This window comes from Miniopterus schreibersii (assembly GCF_964146895.1).
Source record: "Miniopterus schreibersii genome assembly, chromosome: 1".
Taxonomy (NCBI): domain Eukaryota; kingdom Metazoa; phylum Chordata; class Mammalia; order Chiroptera; family Miniopteridae; genus Miniopterus; species Miniopterus schreibersii.
The window spans coordinates 27,820,712-27,838,760 of NC_138101.1; the positions used below are offsets into that span (position 1 = coordinate 27,820,712).

At 39.9% G+C, this 18,049-nt stretch overlaps 1 protein-coding gene across 1 annotated transcript; it reads right to left on the reverse strand.

The window, feature by feature from the left end:
* Nucleotides 1-194: 194 nt before the first annotated feature.
* Nucleotides 195-17,382, reverse strand: SGCB (sarcoglycan beta). Its single transcript, XM_081132941.1, has 6 exons — nt 17,319-17,382; nt 11,746-11,955; nt 8,312-8,497; nt 7,270-7,461; nt 6,557-6,688; nt 195-3,351 (listed from the first exon to the last, which is right to left on the reverse strand). The coding sequence occupies exons 1-6, from the start codon at nt 17,346-17,348 to the stop codon at nt 3,148-3,150; spliced, it is 954 nt and encodes a 317-aa protein (XP_080989067.1). The 5' UTR covers nt 17,349-17,382; the 3' UTR covers nt 195-3,147.
* Between the last annotated feature and the right edge of the window lie 667 nt (nt 17,383-18,049).

The following is an 18,049-nucleotide window of genomic DNA, read 5'->3' on the forward strand; positions in this document are numbered from 1 at the left end:
CGGAGGGAGACCGTCTGTGATGCCCAGAGGTAGGCAGGACTATCCAAACTCTACATCTTCTACCTTTGAGCTCCAGGATGAGATCACACACAAATACTGACGAGGTCCCATTTTCAAGCTATATTTAAACTCATCATGTTTGTATGATTAAGTGGAAACCCGCTAATATTTCAACCATTAAAAAATGAACGGCGAACAGTTGACAGAATCTTTATTGTAAACAGAGGTCATTAATCCTGGTTACAAAATGAATTGACTGAAACTCAAAAAGTTAGCAATCAGAGTCAGATTCATAGGTTTATTTGTGTTTGGCATAATTTGTCATCTTTGTCCCGCAGCACTTTTTAAAAGGCTGCTAAAGTTATCAGCATATCAATGGTCTCATCTTTGTCGAGTTTAGCACCAGAACATTCTTACCCTCTAAAAACTCATTCAAAACTAGGTAGAACTTCCACAATTCATCATCAAAGCTAGTATACAAAATTTGTTTTTTCATAATGCAAAAGAATACAAATAAGTATATTTTTAAATATTACAGACCATATATAGACAGTCCCGCCTTGTGTCATGTGCATTTTCCTACCTGCTCTCTAATGTATCTTGCTTTTATTTCATGTGTCCCCCTGACCATTGCAATCCACCTCTGAAGTACTGTCCTAGCTACCTCCCCCTAGCCTGCTGCTTGTCACAGCAGTGCTCAGAGTAGGGGAGGAACAGCTGGCAGAAAGAGGAATGTGAACATTACAGTTTATAGAAAAATACCATCTGGTGGTGAGATCGAGTAGCTGAAGCTTTCCTGTTATGCAAAATAGGTCACAGGTAAAAAGGATGGTTTGTTTGTTCCTAATCTGCCTTCCAATGAATTTTCCACGTCTACACTTCAGTAAAAAGCATGGACGACCTTCCAAGTGTCCTCAAATACCATACTTGCTACCTTAACAATCAGTTCTATGAGAACATCAAAATATCCTCTCAAGTCAAAAGCAGTTCATGGAGATGTATCAAAAACACAAGTATTTCTCAAAGAGGAGTAAAAATAGATTACTGCATGCATTATATTCAATAAATAATGCATTGCAACATAGTATTCTGTAGTTTTTATAAAAATACTTAAATGTTTAAACCAAATCTGAATGCAGATCAATAATGAATGTAAAATTTAAAAATATACTGAGCATCTGAAAAAAAATTTCAATGATTTTTTTTCTGAATATCATTCAGATATTAAGTGATACTGAATATATTAAAATAGGTTCTGAATATCACTGCAACTGTTAACACTCAGAGGTCATAAATTTCACTTTTTTCTTCATTTAAAAACTGCACTCAGTCTTGTATAGCTAGTGAATCTCTGTTTTAGTATACTTTAGTACACTATTCCTAATCTCTAAGGCATTTGGTTGTTCTATCAGAGAGAACTGTAACATATTGAATGCAAATTGTTTTTGTATTGGTTTCCTATCCACACAGCTCAAAGCGACCATGACAGAATGCTGTTATACCTGATGCAGGCGGGGGCCCGTGACTTATCACTACTGCCTCCTTTACAGTACACTACTTCAAAGTCTCTGTCCCTGATTCTGTGTGTGTCTTAATAATACCAGGGAGTGCCTTTCAAGTGGAATATAAAACACATTAATCACTGACTTAAGGGTTGTAAATCATTACAGTGGGATGGTGATATTAGAGCAGAGATCAATTCTCATACTTAAAAAATTACTTGTACTATTTTCTGCATTAGCACCCTCTAGTCCAGTGCTTCCCAACTTTTTTCAAGCCATGGCACACATTAAAAATAGTATTTGTATGGTGCACACTGGGGTGAACCCACCAGGCCATTCCTGGCCAGCGGGACTTGCCTGGGGCCATGGCCTCCCCACTTCTTACTGTGTTGCCCCGAGGGCTGAAGGTATAAATATTTTGGCAACCCTTTCCCCCAATTCAGGTATAAATATTTTGGCAACCCTTTCCCCCAATTCAGGTACTGCTGTGTGCCACGGACCATCAGGAGGGAACTGGGTAACCCATAACTAGGCCAACTGGCCCTCTCTATGTATAACATTTTGGATCTGGCTTAGGACAGTTTAAAAATCTGACAGGGATTGGCCTTTTATTGACACGAGATTGATGGTTTATTTTTTTAACCAGAGTAAGCATACCTGCTGTTTGTTTGTTATCTGTAAGTCTGAATTAGTCTTTGTTCATCTTTGTAGAATTTTAAATAATTAAGACCAATGCAGATAGTGAAAATAATGAGGTATTTGGAAGCAGGTGTATCTGGGTTTGAATCCCAACTCTGCTATTTTCTACATGGTATCAGGCAAGTTTCTTAACTTTCTGATCCTCAGTTTCCTAATGGTGAAACTGGATAATAAACCTATTTACATAGCTTGGGCGAGAATCGGAGAGAGTACACATGCAACACTAGGATAACGCGTAGGGTAAATAAGATGCTTAATAAACAGCAGCTGTCATTATCTCAAAGTTAAAGCTAGGATGGTATTTTAATTTCTACCACATTGTGAACACTTAGTATTTATTAATATATAACAAGTAAACATCCTATTACAGAGAGTTTTCTTCTTAGTGCAAAACTAAGAAACCAGAGTCTCTTACTATCTCACATATGTGAAGTTCTTTAATGATTTCACTTGCATGTGAGAATACGGCTGAAAGTTAATGTGCTAAAAATCTGTCATTCCTCTTAGAAGCCAAAAGACAGTGCATGTAACACTTATTGACAGTGTACTTTTTAAACATCTTAAGTGGGTCTATGCCCAGTGGTTACCAAAAGCTTACTTACAGTGAACCTAAACAGTCGCTTCAGCCCTTTATCTTTTAGACAAGGAATAATAGTGGAACTTTAAAAACACTTTTTTAAAGATTAATTTGGATTCTATTCACTTCTGATAATTATTTTATAGAAAACGTTAACTTGAAGATCAGTGCAACTTAATGAAAGGTGTATCAGAATTTAGGCTCTCTGAGAATATTTAAAATATGGAGATTATATAACAGATACAGTAGTGCTCTGCAGATAAAAGAATTACCAGCTCTCACAAACTCTGTAAAAACATAATTGCATGCATACTCTTAAAAAAAAGGTGAAGTCAAGATATGAACGTATTGAAGACTGCTCAGGTTCTTCTAATGAGTGTTCCCACAGGGGTGGTCTGAGACTTGGCAGCCCATGTTCTGGCCCGTTACTTGTACTTTGAAGAGAGTCCCGTCGGCACACATACAGAGCTTGTAGCGCACCCACTCGCCAGCACCAAACTGGTCCCCACTGGAGGAACTAGGTAGGCGAGTTGTGCTAACCACCACAGTTCCATTTAGGATGATGCTGTTTTCCTATTGGGAGAATAATAATAATATGATTTATTTACTTCCACAAATGGAGATACAACAAATTTAATAAACAAAACTTACTGGAATATTAACAAGAAAAGAAGGCAGTAAGAAAGAGTGAAGTCATGACCAAAACAACAACAAAGAAAACAAAACTAATGTCAAGATTCAACCAGTGATCTCTAATAGTTCACAATGTATACCACCAATACACTTGTAACACAATTTACTTCTCAATTAGTTAAAATTACATCAGAATTCCTAAGTGCATAATAAGGCTGGTGCTGATAAAGTCTCAGACCATTTAATTTACTTCCTAAGAGAGTTTTCATGAAGTTACTGACTGATACGTTTCTGATAAGAATTTTCTTCTAGAGAAAATCAATTTTAATTTCCAATGTTTTTGCATCACCACAAATGAAGATTCAAACCATATAATTCTGAAGACCAGGCACTCCAAGGAAACTGCCTGGAGGATCTCTTCTTCAGTCCCTCTGTCCCAGGAACATTCTTATATTGTAGGCCCTGTCTCTCTCCCTCTTTCCTCTCTTTTTCTTTTTTTTCTTTTCATTCATTCAACAAATAATTATTAAATGTCTACTATATGTTAGCTACTATTCTAGGTGCTGGGGATACCGCAGTCAACAGACAGGCAAAGTCCAAGTTCTACAGTTGACATTTAAATGGGGAGAGGTAGACAATAAACACATGAACAGGTAAAACAAATAGGGCATCATCTGAGAAAAATAAGTCAGGGTAAGTAGAGAGAGAGTGACCAGGGAGGGATTCCATTTTACACACGGTGGTCAGGGAAGGCCTCTCTGATAAGGTCACAGTCCAGTGGAAACTGGATCACGCGAAGGAGTAAACCATGTGGGTAACTGGGGAGGGCACTCTGGGCAGAGGAAACGAGACACACAAAGGCCCAAGGTGAAGGTGCGCCTGGAGTTCAGGAACAAGTAGGAGGCCGGTGTGGCTGAAGGAGAGTGAGTGAGGGGGTAGAATGGTAAGAGATGGGTCAAAGAAATAATTAGGGGCCAGACATGAAAGGCCAGGGAATGGACTCTGGATTTTATTCTGAACTAGATGGGAAGCCATTTGGAGGGTTCTCTGAACAGGGAAGTGATAAGACCTTTTAAAAAGGATCACTCTGTCTGCTGTATAGAGAACTGACTACAGGGTGAAAGAGGGAGCTGGGGCCACCTAGGAGGCCGTTCCAACAGTGCAGGCAGGAAATGGTGGTGGGGGCAGAGCCTGAAGGCTTTGCTGAGGGCTGACAGGTACCACTTGGGAACCCTGAAAGAAATGCATGTTTGGGGAGGGAGAGAAGATTTTAGTCTTGTTGAGTCTGAGATGCCTATTAGATATTAAAGTAGAGAAGGTAAGAAGGCAGTTGGATATGTGAATCTTAATTCAAAGGGAAGATTAGAGCAGGAATTCCAAATTTGAAAATCACCAGCTTCTAGAGGTTATTTAAAGCAATGAGAGAAAGTTGGTTATGAAGAATGAAAATGGCTCATTGACCGGGAAGTGATAGTATATGAACTAAACATAGGTCTATAAATTTTCCAATTTTGTTCCAATGCTGCCATCTTGTGGTCATTTATTTTCTTTAAATTGCTAAAGCAGTGTTTTTTAAAAGCAGTTTGGTAAGTTTTTCTTATTAGCTATACACTTAAAACCACTAATATTAACTCTATTACAGAGATAATTATCTTTTCAATAATTATCTATTTCTTTAACTGTGGAAAAATTGATATGTGTGTATGTGCATTACAAAGTATTTTAATATTTAACATAGTAACAACAGGTAGAATGACCAGGTAGAAGAAATAAAAGATTTAGGTCACTTGCTAATGGTGTGGTACGAATCTATCACATCTATTGCTTCTTTGAGTTTCTAGCGCAGAGAACATCGACCCCACTGTGCCCATTCTTCAACACTGTCCTCAGGAATGTAAACAATACTCAGTACTGCTACTGAACTTCTGACAAGAATTACATTTTATGTTCATTTTTTTAAATTTAGCGATTAGAATATGCACTTTAGGGAGGAAAAGCTGTTTATGAAAGTGAAAGAACTTAATTTTAAAGTTTATTTTTTCCCTAAGAACTATGAAATTAAACTTAAATAAAGGAAATAATTATTTTGTAAGTCCTTAGGTTTAAGCTCATGTTTGTCACTTAATGCTTGGTTAAAAAAATTGATCAGCTTTAATTAATTAGCATACAGCAGGTACCCAAAGATACTGTTTTCAACCCTCTTCTGGGATTTGCTTTTCCGTTGCTTTCAGGGAGAGTGTAAGAGGGAGGGAGGAGAGAAGAGAGAGGAGAGAAGAGAGAGCCACATTGACCGGTTGCCTCCCACACTCACCCCACCTGGGGCTGGGGATCAAACTTGCAACCGAGGCACATGCCCTTGCCCGAATCAAACCCGGGACCCTTCAGTAGTACGCAGGCTGACAGTCTGACCACTCAGCCAAAGCGGCTAGGGCCTAAAGACATTTTGAATAAATATGCTTTAACCAGAACTGTGAGCAGGTAAAACGTTTTCAGACTTACGGCTCCCTTATATGAAATACACATCTATTAAAATTCAGATATAATCTGTGAAGCACAAAGAAAATCTCACTTTTCAACAGCTAGAATAAAGGCAAAATCTTTTTCCTTTAGTATAAAAGATGTGTAAGTAAAAATACATTTTATACATTTGTTAACTGATTTTCACATCACTAGATATAAAACCAGGATGGGATATGAAAAATCTTTAACTGAAAAGAAACCCAAGAACTTCAGAGAATGGAAACTTACTTTGATCTTCCAGAATTCTCTTTTGGAAGTTTTTTTTGTTGTTGTTTTGTTTTTGGTTTTGCCTTTTAAAATAATATAGGTATCATCATATAAGCTTTTTAAAAAGAAAATAACAGACAAGCAGAAAAAAAATAAAAATAAAAGTCATCTGTTATCCTGCTACCCATAGCTAATCTGTAAGGCATACCCTTACAGATTCTATAAACACGCGTTCTTAAGAATAAAAATGAGATATTTCACAAATTGTTTTATAACTTTCACTTTGCAATCCATTTTGAACATCTTTCCATGTCAAAAAATACACAATTACCATTTTTAATAATTGTACACTATTCCATATATGAATTTATGTACCCAAGAATCTAATAATTCTCTTAAATTAAAAAAAAATACTCACTGCTTTTAACTCCATATTACCACCCATGTGAAATTCAATGGTTTTGCCCATAATGAACACTCCTTCATTTCCACGCACTATAGCACGTCCATCAACTTTTATATTTAAATCACTAGTAGCATTGCTGGTAATCTGAAAATTAAAAAAAAAAAATAGTGAAATTAAAGTGGGCAATATTATCAGACACAGAAGAAAAGGAGTTTCAACCATGAAATATGAAAGGCAAGTGTTTTCATTCACGTTTTACAGATACTGAGGTAAAGAGATGACTTGGTAATGATCATAAGCTAGGTAATGACAAATCTAGAACTTATCCTTTCTACTGTTCTGGAATTTCTTTCATGCCACTATAAAACAGTGAAACTCCCCTCCCACTTTGTACCTTTAGACCAGTGACTTTCTACCGGTGTGTGGTACGAATCTTTAAAACACGCAGTACTTGACCATTTAGCCAGAGGCACTGACATTTTCCCCTTAGATTGTCAAATAAAAAAATGAAAACAGCCAACACAACAATAGCCATTCGGTCAGTGTGAATGAATCAAAATTATGCCTATTTTTTGTCAGGTTCGCAAAAAAATATAGTATATTTTTTGGTGTGTCACAGAATTTTAGTAATTAGTTTCTGAGTGCCATTAGGTGGAAAACGTGGAAAATTGCTGCTTTAGACAGTAATTCCCTTCCATTAAAAAAGCAAAGAAAATAAATCATACCCTTTCAGTAGATGCCTTTTGAACATTCAAACTTTTCACTCCACTTGGCAAATGAAACTCATGAGTTTCATAGTCTGTGCTGAATAAAATATTTTGAGTCCTTGGGTCGAAAAACTGCATTCCAATGTCACTTGTAACAGAGGTTTTGTTCTGTTCCACACTGAGTTTTGTTGTCCCTTGCTGAAAAACAATCTTCAGAAAAACACTTTATCATGAATATGTTTTCAAAGAAGGCTGCATCCAAAAATTCATCAAGAACATTATAAAAACACTACATAATAACAGACTAATTTAAAATAATTTTAACCACCCACTTGGGAGAAAAATTCTTCAAAACAAGGGCTTATTGGGGCGGGGAACACACAGTATAATGTACAGATGGCATGCTGTGGAATTGTGCACCTGAAATCTGTATAATTTTGTTAACCAGTGTCACTCCAATAAATTCAAGGAAAAGGGAAAAAATAAACGGAAATAATTCAGAAAAAGTAGATTTCAATCCTCCCCTCAAAAAAACCCCAAAACCAAACCAAACCAAAACAACAAAAAAACCCAAGGGCTTACACATTTATTTGCTTATACTGCTCTGCACAAATACATGGGTCGCAGGGTACATGGATCTAGGCCTGTGATGGACAGAGAAGGTCTATCCTTGGGGTTCATATAGTTAAAAACTTGTGTTATAGCAGCCACTCGGCATGGGCTGCCCCACACTAGATTGGCACATTCTCTTCTAAACTCCCAGAAAGTACAGGGTATTCTAACCAGGGCAGGTACTTTTTACAATGGTTTTCTTGTATGGAGAAGACAGGAGTAAACTATGTATTCTTATAATAATTATATCTATCACAGAACATGCTACCATGGAACAAAACCTAGAATATTAAGAAAGCATCTAACATTAATAGATTCTAAGACCAACAATATTATTAAATACATTTATGAATTTTTCTCTAAAGGAAAATATCCATTTCCAATAATCAACTTAGGTTTTTACAAAGAATTTTTCTCTAATGCCCCTCAATTAAATGTGGTAACTTACAGGCTGGTTGTTGCCAGTGATGACCAAATTCTCATTTCGCCTTCCTCCTACTGTGCTCTTATAAAGAGGATGTATAACTCCCATGTCAGATACTTGCTTAAATCGCAGCAGACCACTTTCATGAAACTCCATGCTGTCACAGCCATTCGGTCCAATGCGAATCACAGCCCAGATAACAAGTGTTATCTAAAACAGAAAACAAGCCCACTGTTAACAGGCATTAAACACTTAACAGAATTGGAAAACAAATAGAAAAGGTAATTGCCAAAGAATAATACTTCTTAAAGTGTTTCATCAGTGAGATGAACATGTCAGTTGGTTTTCTACTTATAAACAAAACCATTTAGTTTCTATCAGGATATTACATGCAAATAGCCAAAGGTCAAAAAGTGCTAAAAGGTCTATAATAGAAAAAGCAGCTTATTTCTTCTATCTCCTCCATACCTCATCCAGGGACAACCACTTTCAACAATTTTATATATTTTGTCTAGAATTTATCTTCATATTTAAAAATAATATTTGTTCATTATTTCTTCTCTCATCAATTTTAGGATTTATCTACTGATTTTCTATTTTAACAGGTGAGAGTTTTAGCTCATTTTTATTTCTTCTCCCCCAACTTCAATCTCAAGTTTTGGTTAAATCCATGCTAGCATTTTCATTATCATGACCGTATAAATATAATTCACGGCTAAGCCAAATGCTGTATATGACAGAAGCTCCTTTCCTGTACCTTGTGTCCCTCAAACTTTAATACTTGTCTTACCTTTTTTGCTTAGTTTCTTTGAAAATCTAACTAAATCTTTCTAAACCCTCCAACATTTCTGTCAAATGTCTCTCCAGAAAATGTTCCAGAAGTCCAAGCCTCTCAGAGAAGTTATAAGTTCTATTTTCCCTCTCAGGAAATCTTTCTGGAACCTCTATCTTCTTGCTTTACTCTGGACTGTCACCCTCTGGGTCTGCTGCACAGCTGTAACCATAAACCTGTCCTTCACTTTCCTGCTGGAACTTCCTTTTCTTTCTCCCTGTAGACACCCAGTTTCCTGTATCCGTGTCTTCATCTTTTGTGCTTTAGTACCTCCTTCCTTTTGGTAGAGCACATCTTCCTGTGCCTTCCCTAGAACGAATGCATGTGAAGTGAAATTTTTTTAGAGTGCACGGCTAAAAAACGTCTTTATAACCCCTCACACTTGACTGATGGTCCTGCTTGGTATACGTTCCTAGATTTGAAATTGTTTTGTCTCTGAATTTGGACGGCCCTTGCTTACTTGCCTTCCTAGTTTCAGGTGCTGTTTTTGAGAGGTCTGATGCCACTCTGATTTTCTATTCTTTATACATACATAACCTGTGTCTTTTTCCTCTAGAAGATTTTAGGATCTTCTAATTCCTGATTTTCCTCAGTTTCAAAGTGATGGCTCTGATATCTTTTCTATGTATTATGCTGGACCCAGAATGGTACTTTTCAATCTGTTCTAGAAAGTCTTCTTGGTTTATTTATTTGAAAACTGTCTTCATTCTGTTCCTTCTTCTCTTTCTGAAACTCCTATTAAGAGAATGTTATAGTTCCTGGGATAGTTCTTTAATTTTGTTGAACTTTCTGGAAAGGTTCCTTTTCTTTATCTTCCAGTATCAACCCACCCACCCACCCACTCACCTATCTATCCATCCAAGTGAGTGTGTTTCTTACTCTCCAGCTGCTCCTTTAATGGCATGTTGTCTTTGTTTCATGGATGTAATATCCTCTTACTTTTCTGAAGATACTGATTTTAGTTTTAGTTTTTTAGTTTTCTGTTATAAGTTGCACTTTCTCTCCCTCCTTGAATTCCTACTTTCCTCATGGTTTGGATGGTTTTGGTCTCTATCATTTTTCAATTCTGGGAGCTTTCCAAAAAAAATGTATTGATCCCTGGAGGCACAGCGTTCATATTTAACAGTGAGGTTGCAAAAAAGTCCATGAAAAGTTCTTTGTGCGTGGGGATTGTGACTGACAGGCTTCACGTGGCCTTTTCACTAGGACCTGCCAAGTGTCAGCATCTAAAGGTCCTTTCTCTGGGTGCTTCAGTTTCTCCAGAAAAGGCCGTTACCTCTTGCCGGGGGATACCAGGGAAACTAGAGGTGGAGGATGGGGACAGGGAACCTGGGGAAGGGACTCTCAGTACTCAGGGTTCAGGCTTCCCTGCCTTCGGTACAGAAACCCATCCCTACCCTCCTCTGTGCAGCAGCTCGGGCAGTGAGAATCCTCTTTGGTCCAGCGTATTCTTGTGTGGGGTTGGGAGGGCTGCCATATAACTGCTGCCTGGAAGGGAGAAGGAGGCTGGGGATCTCATGGCTCCTAGAGATTTTCAAACAAGCTGTTTTCAGTTCTCGCCTTACTCCTGCTTTTCAAGGTACTTATACTTCTGATTCCTGAAGCTGTTCAGGATTCCGCACGGCACTTTCACCAACACACCCTCCCCAGCACACATAGCAGTTTCTTTTCTCTGGTAAGTTATGTGCCATGCCGCTGCCTCCTTTTTGTCTTCATATATTATGATTTACGATTTCAGTTGCCTCCCACTTTCTTCCAAGATACTGACATTTTCACCTTGGAATGAGCTTTTCAGAGAGAGGGGATGAAAATGTTTTTAATCTGCAACCTTAACTAAAAGTTTCCAATAAAATAAATTAACGAAATAAAATAAATTTGGAATATGTGCTCCCAGTAAAGCTATTTATAGTACCAGCTCTTTTCGATTTAAGTAAAAAATTAGACACAAATGTTTTAGGTGTACTTAAATACAAAGGAATGGCTAGGAAGTATTAGAAGTAAAAAATAAATGGAATCACTTTAGAACTGCCAAAGTCTATGTTCATGATCGGTCTTAGGTATACCAATAATCACTCTGCAAATTTAATCCTCACATAGTCACAACCTTGGATTAAAAGCCTTGTTCCTTAAAAAAGCAAATATCTTTGGAAAAGGCAACATACTGTGTCCTTAGCACCTCAGTGTCAACTAGCTTACCACATCCTTTTATTCTCTGACAACAGAGATTTAAGAATGTAAAATATAACCCTTTAATGCCATCCAAGGGCTTACAATTTTAAAAATCTAGCTGAGGAGACAAGACTAAATGCGAGAGAACTGAATGAAAGCAGGAAGGATTATATTTTTTAGGAGAGATGAAGGCAATAAAATCATCTTGGCAATGGTCTCAAAGATTGAGGGGAGAATCCATGAACATTTTTTTTTAAAAGAAAATGAATACACAGCAATATTTGCATACTAAGTTATATATATTCATTAAAAACTCAGTAAGAGGTAAAATATGTGTAGGAGAGCAGAAAGAGGGTGCCAAAAGAAATGGTAGAAATAAAGTCCATGATTTCACTGAGGAACAGATGAAAAATTCCCATGGTAATTTAAAAAAGAATATTCTATACCACATACTCACAATTAAGTTGATGACAGCCAGGATGAACAAGAGGACAATCACACAGATGGCTAAGTTGCCCTTTCTCCCTCTCAAGCCTGTTTTATGGAGGCGATCTTCATCAATCGGAATATATCCGGCTTTGAAGTTACTATTGTGCTCTTTATTGACATTCCTCCTCTCAACAGCCTTCTCACGCATGGACTTCTTTACAGGACCATTGGAACTTGGCTAAAACAAAGTACAACACACTGGAACAGCTATACCCTCTCTTTTTGATGCATTTATTTATTAAGTGCATATTCATAACCAAAGAAAGCTGAATTGGTTAGTGATGTATTTTCCACTAATAAATTCAAATCACGTTAAGTTTCAGGCTCCAAGTAAGACATTAATTACTATGCTTAGAGGGGTGGTAAAGAACTTTCAGTGTGACTATTTGATAACAGATTTTCACACTCTGCTTTGAATTGTTCTACTTAGTAAAGTGTACAGTTAGCTCTTGGGGGAAAGAGTTGACATATACATTCTACAGTGGGTAATCTTTTTTTATTAATGATTTATAATTATTTTAAATTATGTATATGTTTTCATTTATATGAAAAGAATTTGGAAAGGCTGGCAGACTTATTAATCAAAGCTAAAAACTGGCTAAAGCTACCATTATCCTAGACCAGCAGTTTCCAAGTATGGGCTGGAGAGTCTTAGAGGGGTTCCCTGAAACCTCTTAGGGGTCTGGAGGGTGAAAACTATTTTCAAAATAACACTAAGATACTATTTTTCCTCTTTTACTCTCCTCTTATGAATGTACAGAGGAATTTTTCATAGGCTCCATGACTGTATGTGATGACATCATTGCTCTAACAGCATGTATGTCATCATTTGTCAAAGTATACAAATGAAATGTATGCTTTGTGTATTCCTGTGTTTAAATTTTTTTCCAGTTTTAATTTCTAATACGGTAAATATCAATGGATATAACTCACGTAGACAAAAACTCTTTGGGATCCTCAGTGATTTTTAAGAGTATAAAGAGGACCCGAGAGCAAAAAGTTTGAGAACCTGACTTAGACTGTGGTTGAATGACATTTTAGGTATTAATCTGGTATATCACAAACACAAAAGGAGTGGGTAGAAATGGATACTGTCCAACTTACATGTTTTAGAGCTCTGAGAAAATTCATTTATTGAATAGGCATTTATTAAGCACTTTATGCTTAAACACTAATACCATACATAGGAATACAAAAGAAATACAGGACACAATCCTTATCCTCTAGATATTATAAATGTGACTTGGGTACATAAAATAGTAATGCAGTGAAGTATTCTGTAGGTTCAGGTGCCAAAATCAATAGTATAGACAATATATGCTGTAGAGTTTAATGGGAGGAGAGACAGGATGGCTTGGAGTTGTCAGGGAAACCAGACAGAGTGAGTGGGTCAGATCTGGCAATTCAGGGATAATCAAGGAGGTAGGGCAGGCTGTGAAAGTTCTTGACTGCTGGGTACAAATGCTGGTCTTTATGCTGTTTAATTGGGAATCACTGGAAGATTTTTTTAAAAAAATATATCTTTATTGATTTCAGAGAGAGGAAAGGAGAGGGACAGATAGAAACACCAATGATGAGAAAGTCATTGATCAGCTGCCTCAAGCACACAACCTGGGCATGTGCCCTGACCAGGAATCGAACCCCAATCACCTGGATCCTAGGTCAACGCTCAACCGCTGAGCCACGCCCAGCCAGGCACATTGGAAGATTTTGAACATGAATGACATATGTTTCAGGATGCTAAATGTGTGGGCATTTGTAGGAGAGTTAGGAAATAGACTACCAGGAAGTAGGCTGTTGGGGATGTTGCAGGAATAGAGGTTTCTGGTAACGGAAGGCCTAAATACACTAAGGTGGGATGAAAAAGATAGATTAAAAATATACTTCAAGAGAAAAGTTAACTGAATTTGTAGCCAGGTTCAAAAGGAATCTCATGTTTACTAAATGGTGACTAGTTAAATATGGGGAACGAAGGAGGGAGAAGATTCTACATATGTTGCATTTGAACTCAATGAGAAATAACCACATGCCTCAAAAGCAATGGGAAGTGTGGGATGGGACATTAGGTTGCCAGGGCTAGAGATACAGATTTGAGAGCTTGATACAGATTTGAGAGCTCTCGGCCTTGAAGTAAGTTAAATCTATGAGACCATATCAGTTTACTGTGAAAAAATAGTACAAAAAGAAGAGAACAAAGAGCCAAGGAGGTAGTATTGGGAAACTTTAAATGTACAGGAACAATGGAAAATAAGAAATACAATGAATGGTAAGAAAATCCAGGTTGCATAGTGTTGCTGAACTTGATTTGTCAGGAAGTGCCTCCACAACCTTCAAAGGTGAACTCTGTATAGCAAATTGGTAAGTAGGGAATAGTCTTGAAAAGACGCCAGCATGTATACACCCATTTTCGAGTCCAGAAGGAGAAGAAAGATTATATATAAAAAATTAGGTACTGTCAGAGGAAAATTGTGCATCTATTGTTGTTGTTAGTACCTTCCCCCTCTCCCCCAATTTGGGGGAAGACCTATATGTTTGATAGCAGAGGGAAAGACGTCAAGAGAAGCAGATAGCAGGGTAATGTGGGAAACAAGATCCTGCAGGAGGCAGGAAAGAAAGTGATAAAGAATACAGGAGAAAAGAGCAGTCTTAACGGGGCGGGCTCCCACTTCATTGAAATGGTTGACACCATGAAGGGAAAGCATTCTTCTTTTTCCTAGGGATGTTATAGGCAAGGCCATCTGAATCTTACGGTGCGGGGGTAGTTGAACACTTATGGAAAAAGACAGGAATAATCATTGTGAGTAACGTGGCAGATAAAGTTTTAAAAATTCCACAAAGCAGTAAAGAAGGCCCAGTAGGATATAATTCAATCTACTCAACAGATTTTATCACAAAACAGAATGCTGAATACAGTTGTGTAGGCTGTATATCTGCATGAGGTGCAACATCCATGAGGGTGCATTGACACTGCAGATGTTTTAGACTTGAATATGCCATTTTGATAGTTTTTCCCCCAAGGCAGTAATATACCTTAAGGGAGCTGTGCTTCTAATTTTCACAGCTATTTGTGACAGTGCTAACAGGCTAGCAATTTAAGTCTTAGAGTTTGAATATAGGTCTACATATCAGAGGCAGGGCAAAATTTATCCCTGCTGGGATGCATTCTTTACTCTTCTCTGTCAATTTATGCACGTTATTATATTTGTTGGATGCATTTAACATTTACTGAAGAGTGACTATATGCCAGATGCTCAGACTACCAAGCTGAGCAAGACATAGAACCTACCCTCAATGAACTCACAAGCAAGTAGGGTAGATAGTCAAGGTCACTAACAATTGCAGTTCAACATGGCAAGGGTACACAAGAGGAATGCAATTCTACTTAGCAGGTGGGGGTATCAGTTGAAGGTTTTTAAGAAAATTTGAGGTTTCAGTTGAATCTTGAAGGATAAACAGGAGTTAGCCAGGCAAAAGTACAGAGAAAGGCATTCCAGGCAGAAGGAACAGCATGAAAATTCTGAATACGGGTCATCTCTGGGCAAACTAATTTTGGTAGCTTTATGTGGATGGTGAAGAGGGTAAGTACAGGAATGGGGCGAAAAAATGAGATGAGAGATGTGGTTAGAGGTCAGTAAATGAATGGACATAAGTACCATGTCAAGAACAATGGACTTTACTAGGTGATAAGGAACCACCAAAAATTTAAAATAGGTTCGAGATACAATCAGATTTGCATTATAGCAAAATCAAACCAAAACACGATGAACTGGAATAGGTGTTGAGAGTTGAAGATATCAACAGCAAGTTTCTCTAGCAGTCCCACATGAGGGCTTGACTGAGCTTTGGCACTGGAGATGAAGAGAAGATTAGGCAAGTGGGATCTAAGATCACTACCAAGTAGGACCTGCTCTACATAGTTGGTGGGATCGGAAGGAAAAGACAATGTGGGGTTCTCCGTTCAAATATCAAGCCTGGAACAGCACAGCATTAAACCAAATGCAGGTCCCTTCCAGCACCCCTAAGCTGGCCCAGATCTCAAGATTCTGGCTAGGTTAACCAGGAGAACGAATGGTTGTAGCACTTTAAATAGTAAGTATGATGAAACCCAGTTTTGAAAACTTTTCAGTTTGAACTGCCTGTGGAAAATTCAGGGCTAGAGACATAAATGCATAACTTTGAAGTGTAAATTGAGGGATGGACCCGACTACCTGGCTTATGTGTGAAGCAAGAATAAAACCTCAGTGGAACCTCAAGAACATCAATAGGTGATGCCGATGAAAAAAGAACTGTTTAAAAAGCTGATAAATTAGGAGGGGAATCAGGAAAGCCAAGGAACAACTTTAATCTCAACAACTCCAAGCTTTGTCTCCTTTCACTTTCACTCATTCCTTTTTTTAAAATTTTATTTTACTGCGTTAACCTGTAGCTTGCCTACTGTCTTTAGCGGATTGTTCTGCATTTATTAGGCAATTTGACTTTAAGCTCCTTGAAGGCAGATTTCACGTCTTCTATATTTTATCCCTCAGAACGACTCTAAATAGGTCTCTAAAAGCAGTTAATTACCTAAGAAAATCTTTCCAGAAAAAAAAAGATTTTCTGGAAACAGAACATTAGTTACTTGACTCATCTTTATTTTTTTAAACACTGTTTAAGAATGGGACTTTTTCAAAAGAAATGATCACATCATAGTTGTTTTTTTTTCTAAAGGGAAATAACAGTTAACAACAAAAAAAAAAGAGACCAAGAAATTTATTTTTGTTATAAGAAATCACCCTAGTAACCATAGGTATACACATATTTACACACATGTATTCACTTACAGGGTGTGGCAAACACAGGTTCGAGTACGTGGAAGAGTTTATTCTTGTATTATTATTTACTAGTTATTGCATTATTTTCCATATGAACACCTGTAAGCCTACTTTTGCCGCATCCTGTATATATATATATGAATAAATATGAATATATGCATCTTGCTTTGAGAGGAAAATAGCCTTTGAAGCTATTCTAAGTTACAAGTTTACAACGCAGATCAGGAACTACTTGATAAAGCATTTTAAAAAATGATTTTAAACCAACTGGACAGGGGGCAGTTTTATACTGGTGACTAAAGCTCCGAAAGCCAAAGCGGGAGAGAAACCTGGGCACCGCGCATGCAGTCGGCGGCGGCAGCTGCGCGGAGCCAGGCGCCCGCCGGGGCTATTTTTACCGCATCTTCGCGGCGCGCGTCCAGGCGCAGGCTCCGGCGGCCCGGGCGCCCCTCCGCCCGCGGGACCGCGACGCCTCCTCCCGCCGCCGGGACGGCCGGGCCGGGCCGCGCCTCGCTGCCCCGGAGCCGGTGCCCGGGTCCCGCCGGTCTTCGCCAGCATCCGCGGCTGCGGACAGCTCCTCCCGCCCCGCCCGCCCCGCCCCGCAGCGCCCGTCCCCGCCGCCCGCGTGCCCCCGCCCCCGCCGGCCGGCTCTCCCGCGGGCCCCACCGGCAGGACCGCGGCGCCCCTGCCCCGCCGCCCCCAGCCGCCAGCCGCGGCGGGGCTCACAGACCTGCTCGGCCGCCGCCGCCGCCGCCGCCATCTTCCCGCGCCCGCCGCCGCCCCCCAGCGCCTGCGCCTGCGCCCTGGCGGCCGGGGCGGGGGGGCCGCTGCCCCCGCGGGAGGTTTGCGGCCCGCGGAGCCGCGAGCGCGCTGCGCCGCCCCTGCCCCCGGGGCTGCGGCCCCGCCTTCCCGCGCACCCGGACTCCGCGCGACCGGGCCGCCTCGGGGTCCTCCCGGAGGGGCGGGAGGACGCCTGTCCCCGGCCCCCGCGCTCGTCGCGTCGCCGGCCGGGTCTCCCCGCTGGGCGGGGGCGGCGTTCTCTAGAGGCTGGCGGCGAGGGCGGGGTGGTGGCCGTGCTGGCCGGAGGTGACAGACTGCCCATCAGCCAGCCGCAGTGCGAAGCGGGCGAGCCCTGCAGGAGGCCGGTCACCCCGCGATGCTGCTTAACTTTGCAGGGCCTGTGAAGTCCGCTTTCTCTGTGCCTTGCGGCGCTTTCCTTCTGTCCTGGAGACCGTGCGTCCCGGGGAACCTACTGGACCGGGCACGTGCTGCCCGCCAGGAAGCGCCCAGACCTACAAGTCACCTGAGCACACGTTCCTTGTTCCGAATCCGCAGTGATCCCCAAATCCTCTTAGGGGTGTGTGTGTGTGTGTTAAGCGCAGCGAGGGCGTAGCAATCACGGTGCAAAAACTCCTCAGGCAGCCGAAGCCACTTCTAATAAGCACCTTCGGGCCCGGGGGC

Excerpts from the sequence above, each read along its gene's own strand:
- SGCB (XM_081132941.1), bottom strand. The coding sequence starts at position 17,348 with ATGGCGGCGGCGGCGGCGGCGGCCGAGCAG. Across the intron at positions 11,956-17,318 it reads CGGCGGCGGCGGCCGAGCAG|CCAAGTTCCAATGGTCCTGT; the intron begins GTCTGTGAGCCC and ends ACTTTGTTTTAG. Across the intron at positions 8,498-11,745 it reads TGGCTGTCATCAACTTAATT|ATAACACTTGTTATCTGGGC; the intron begins GTGAGTATGTGG and ends TTTCTGTTTTAG.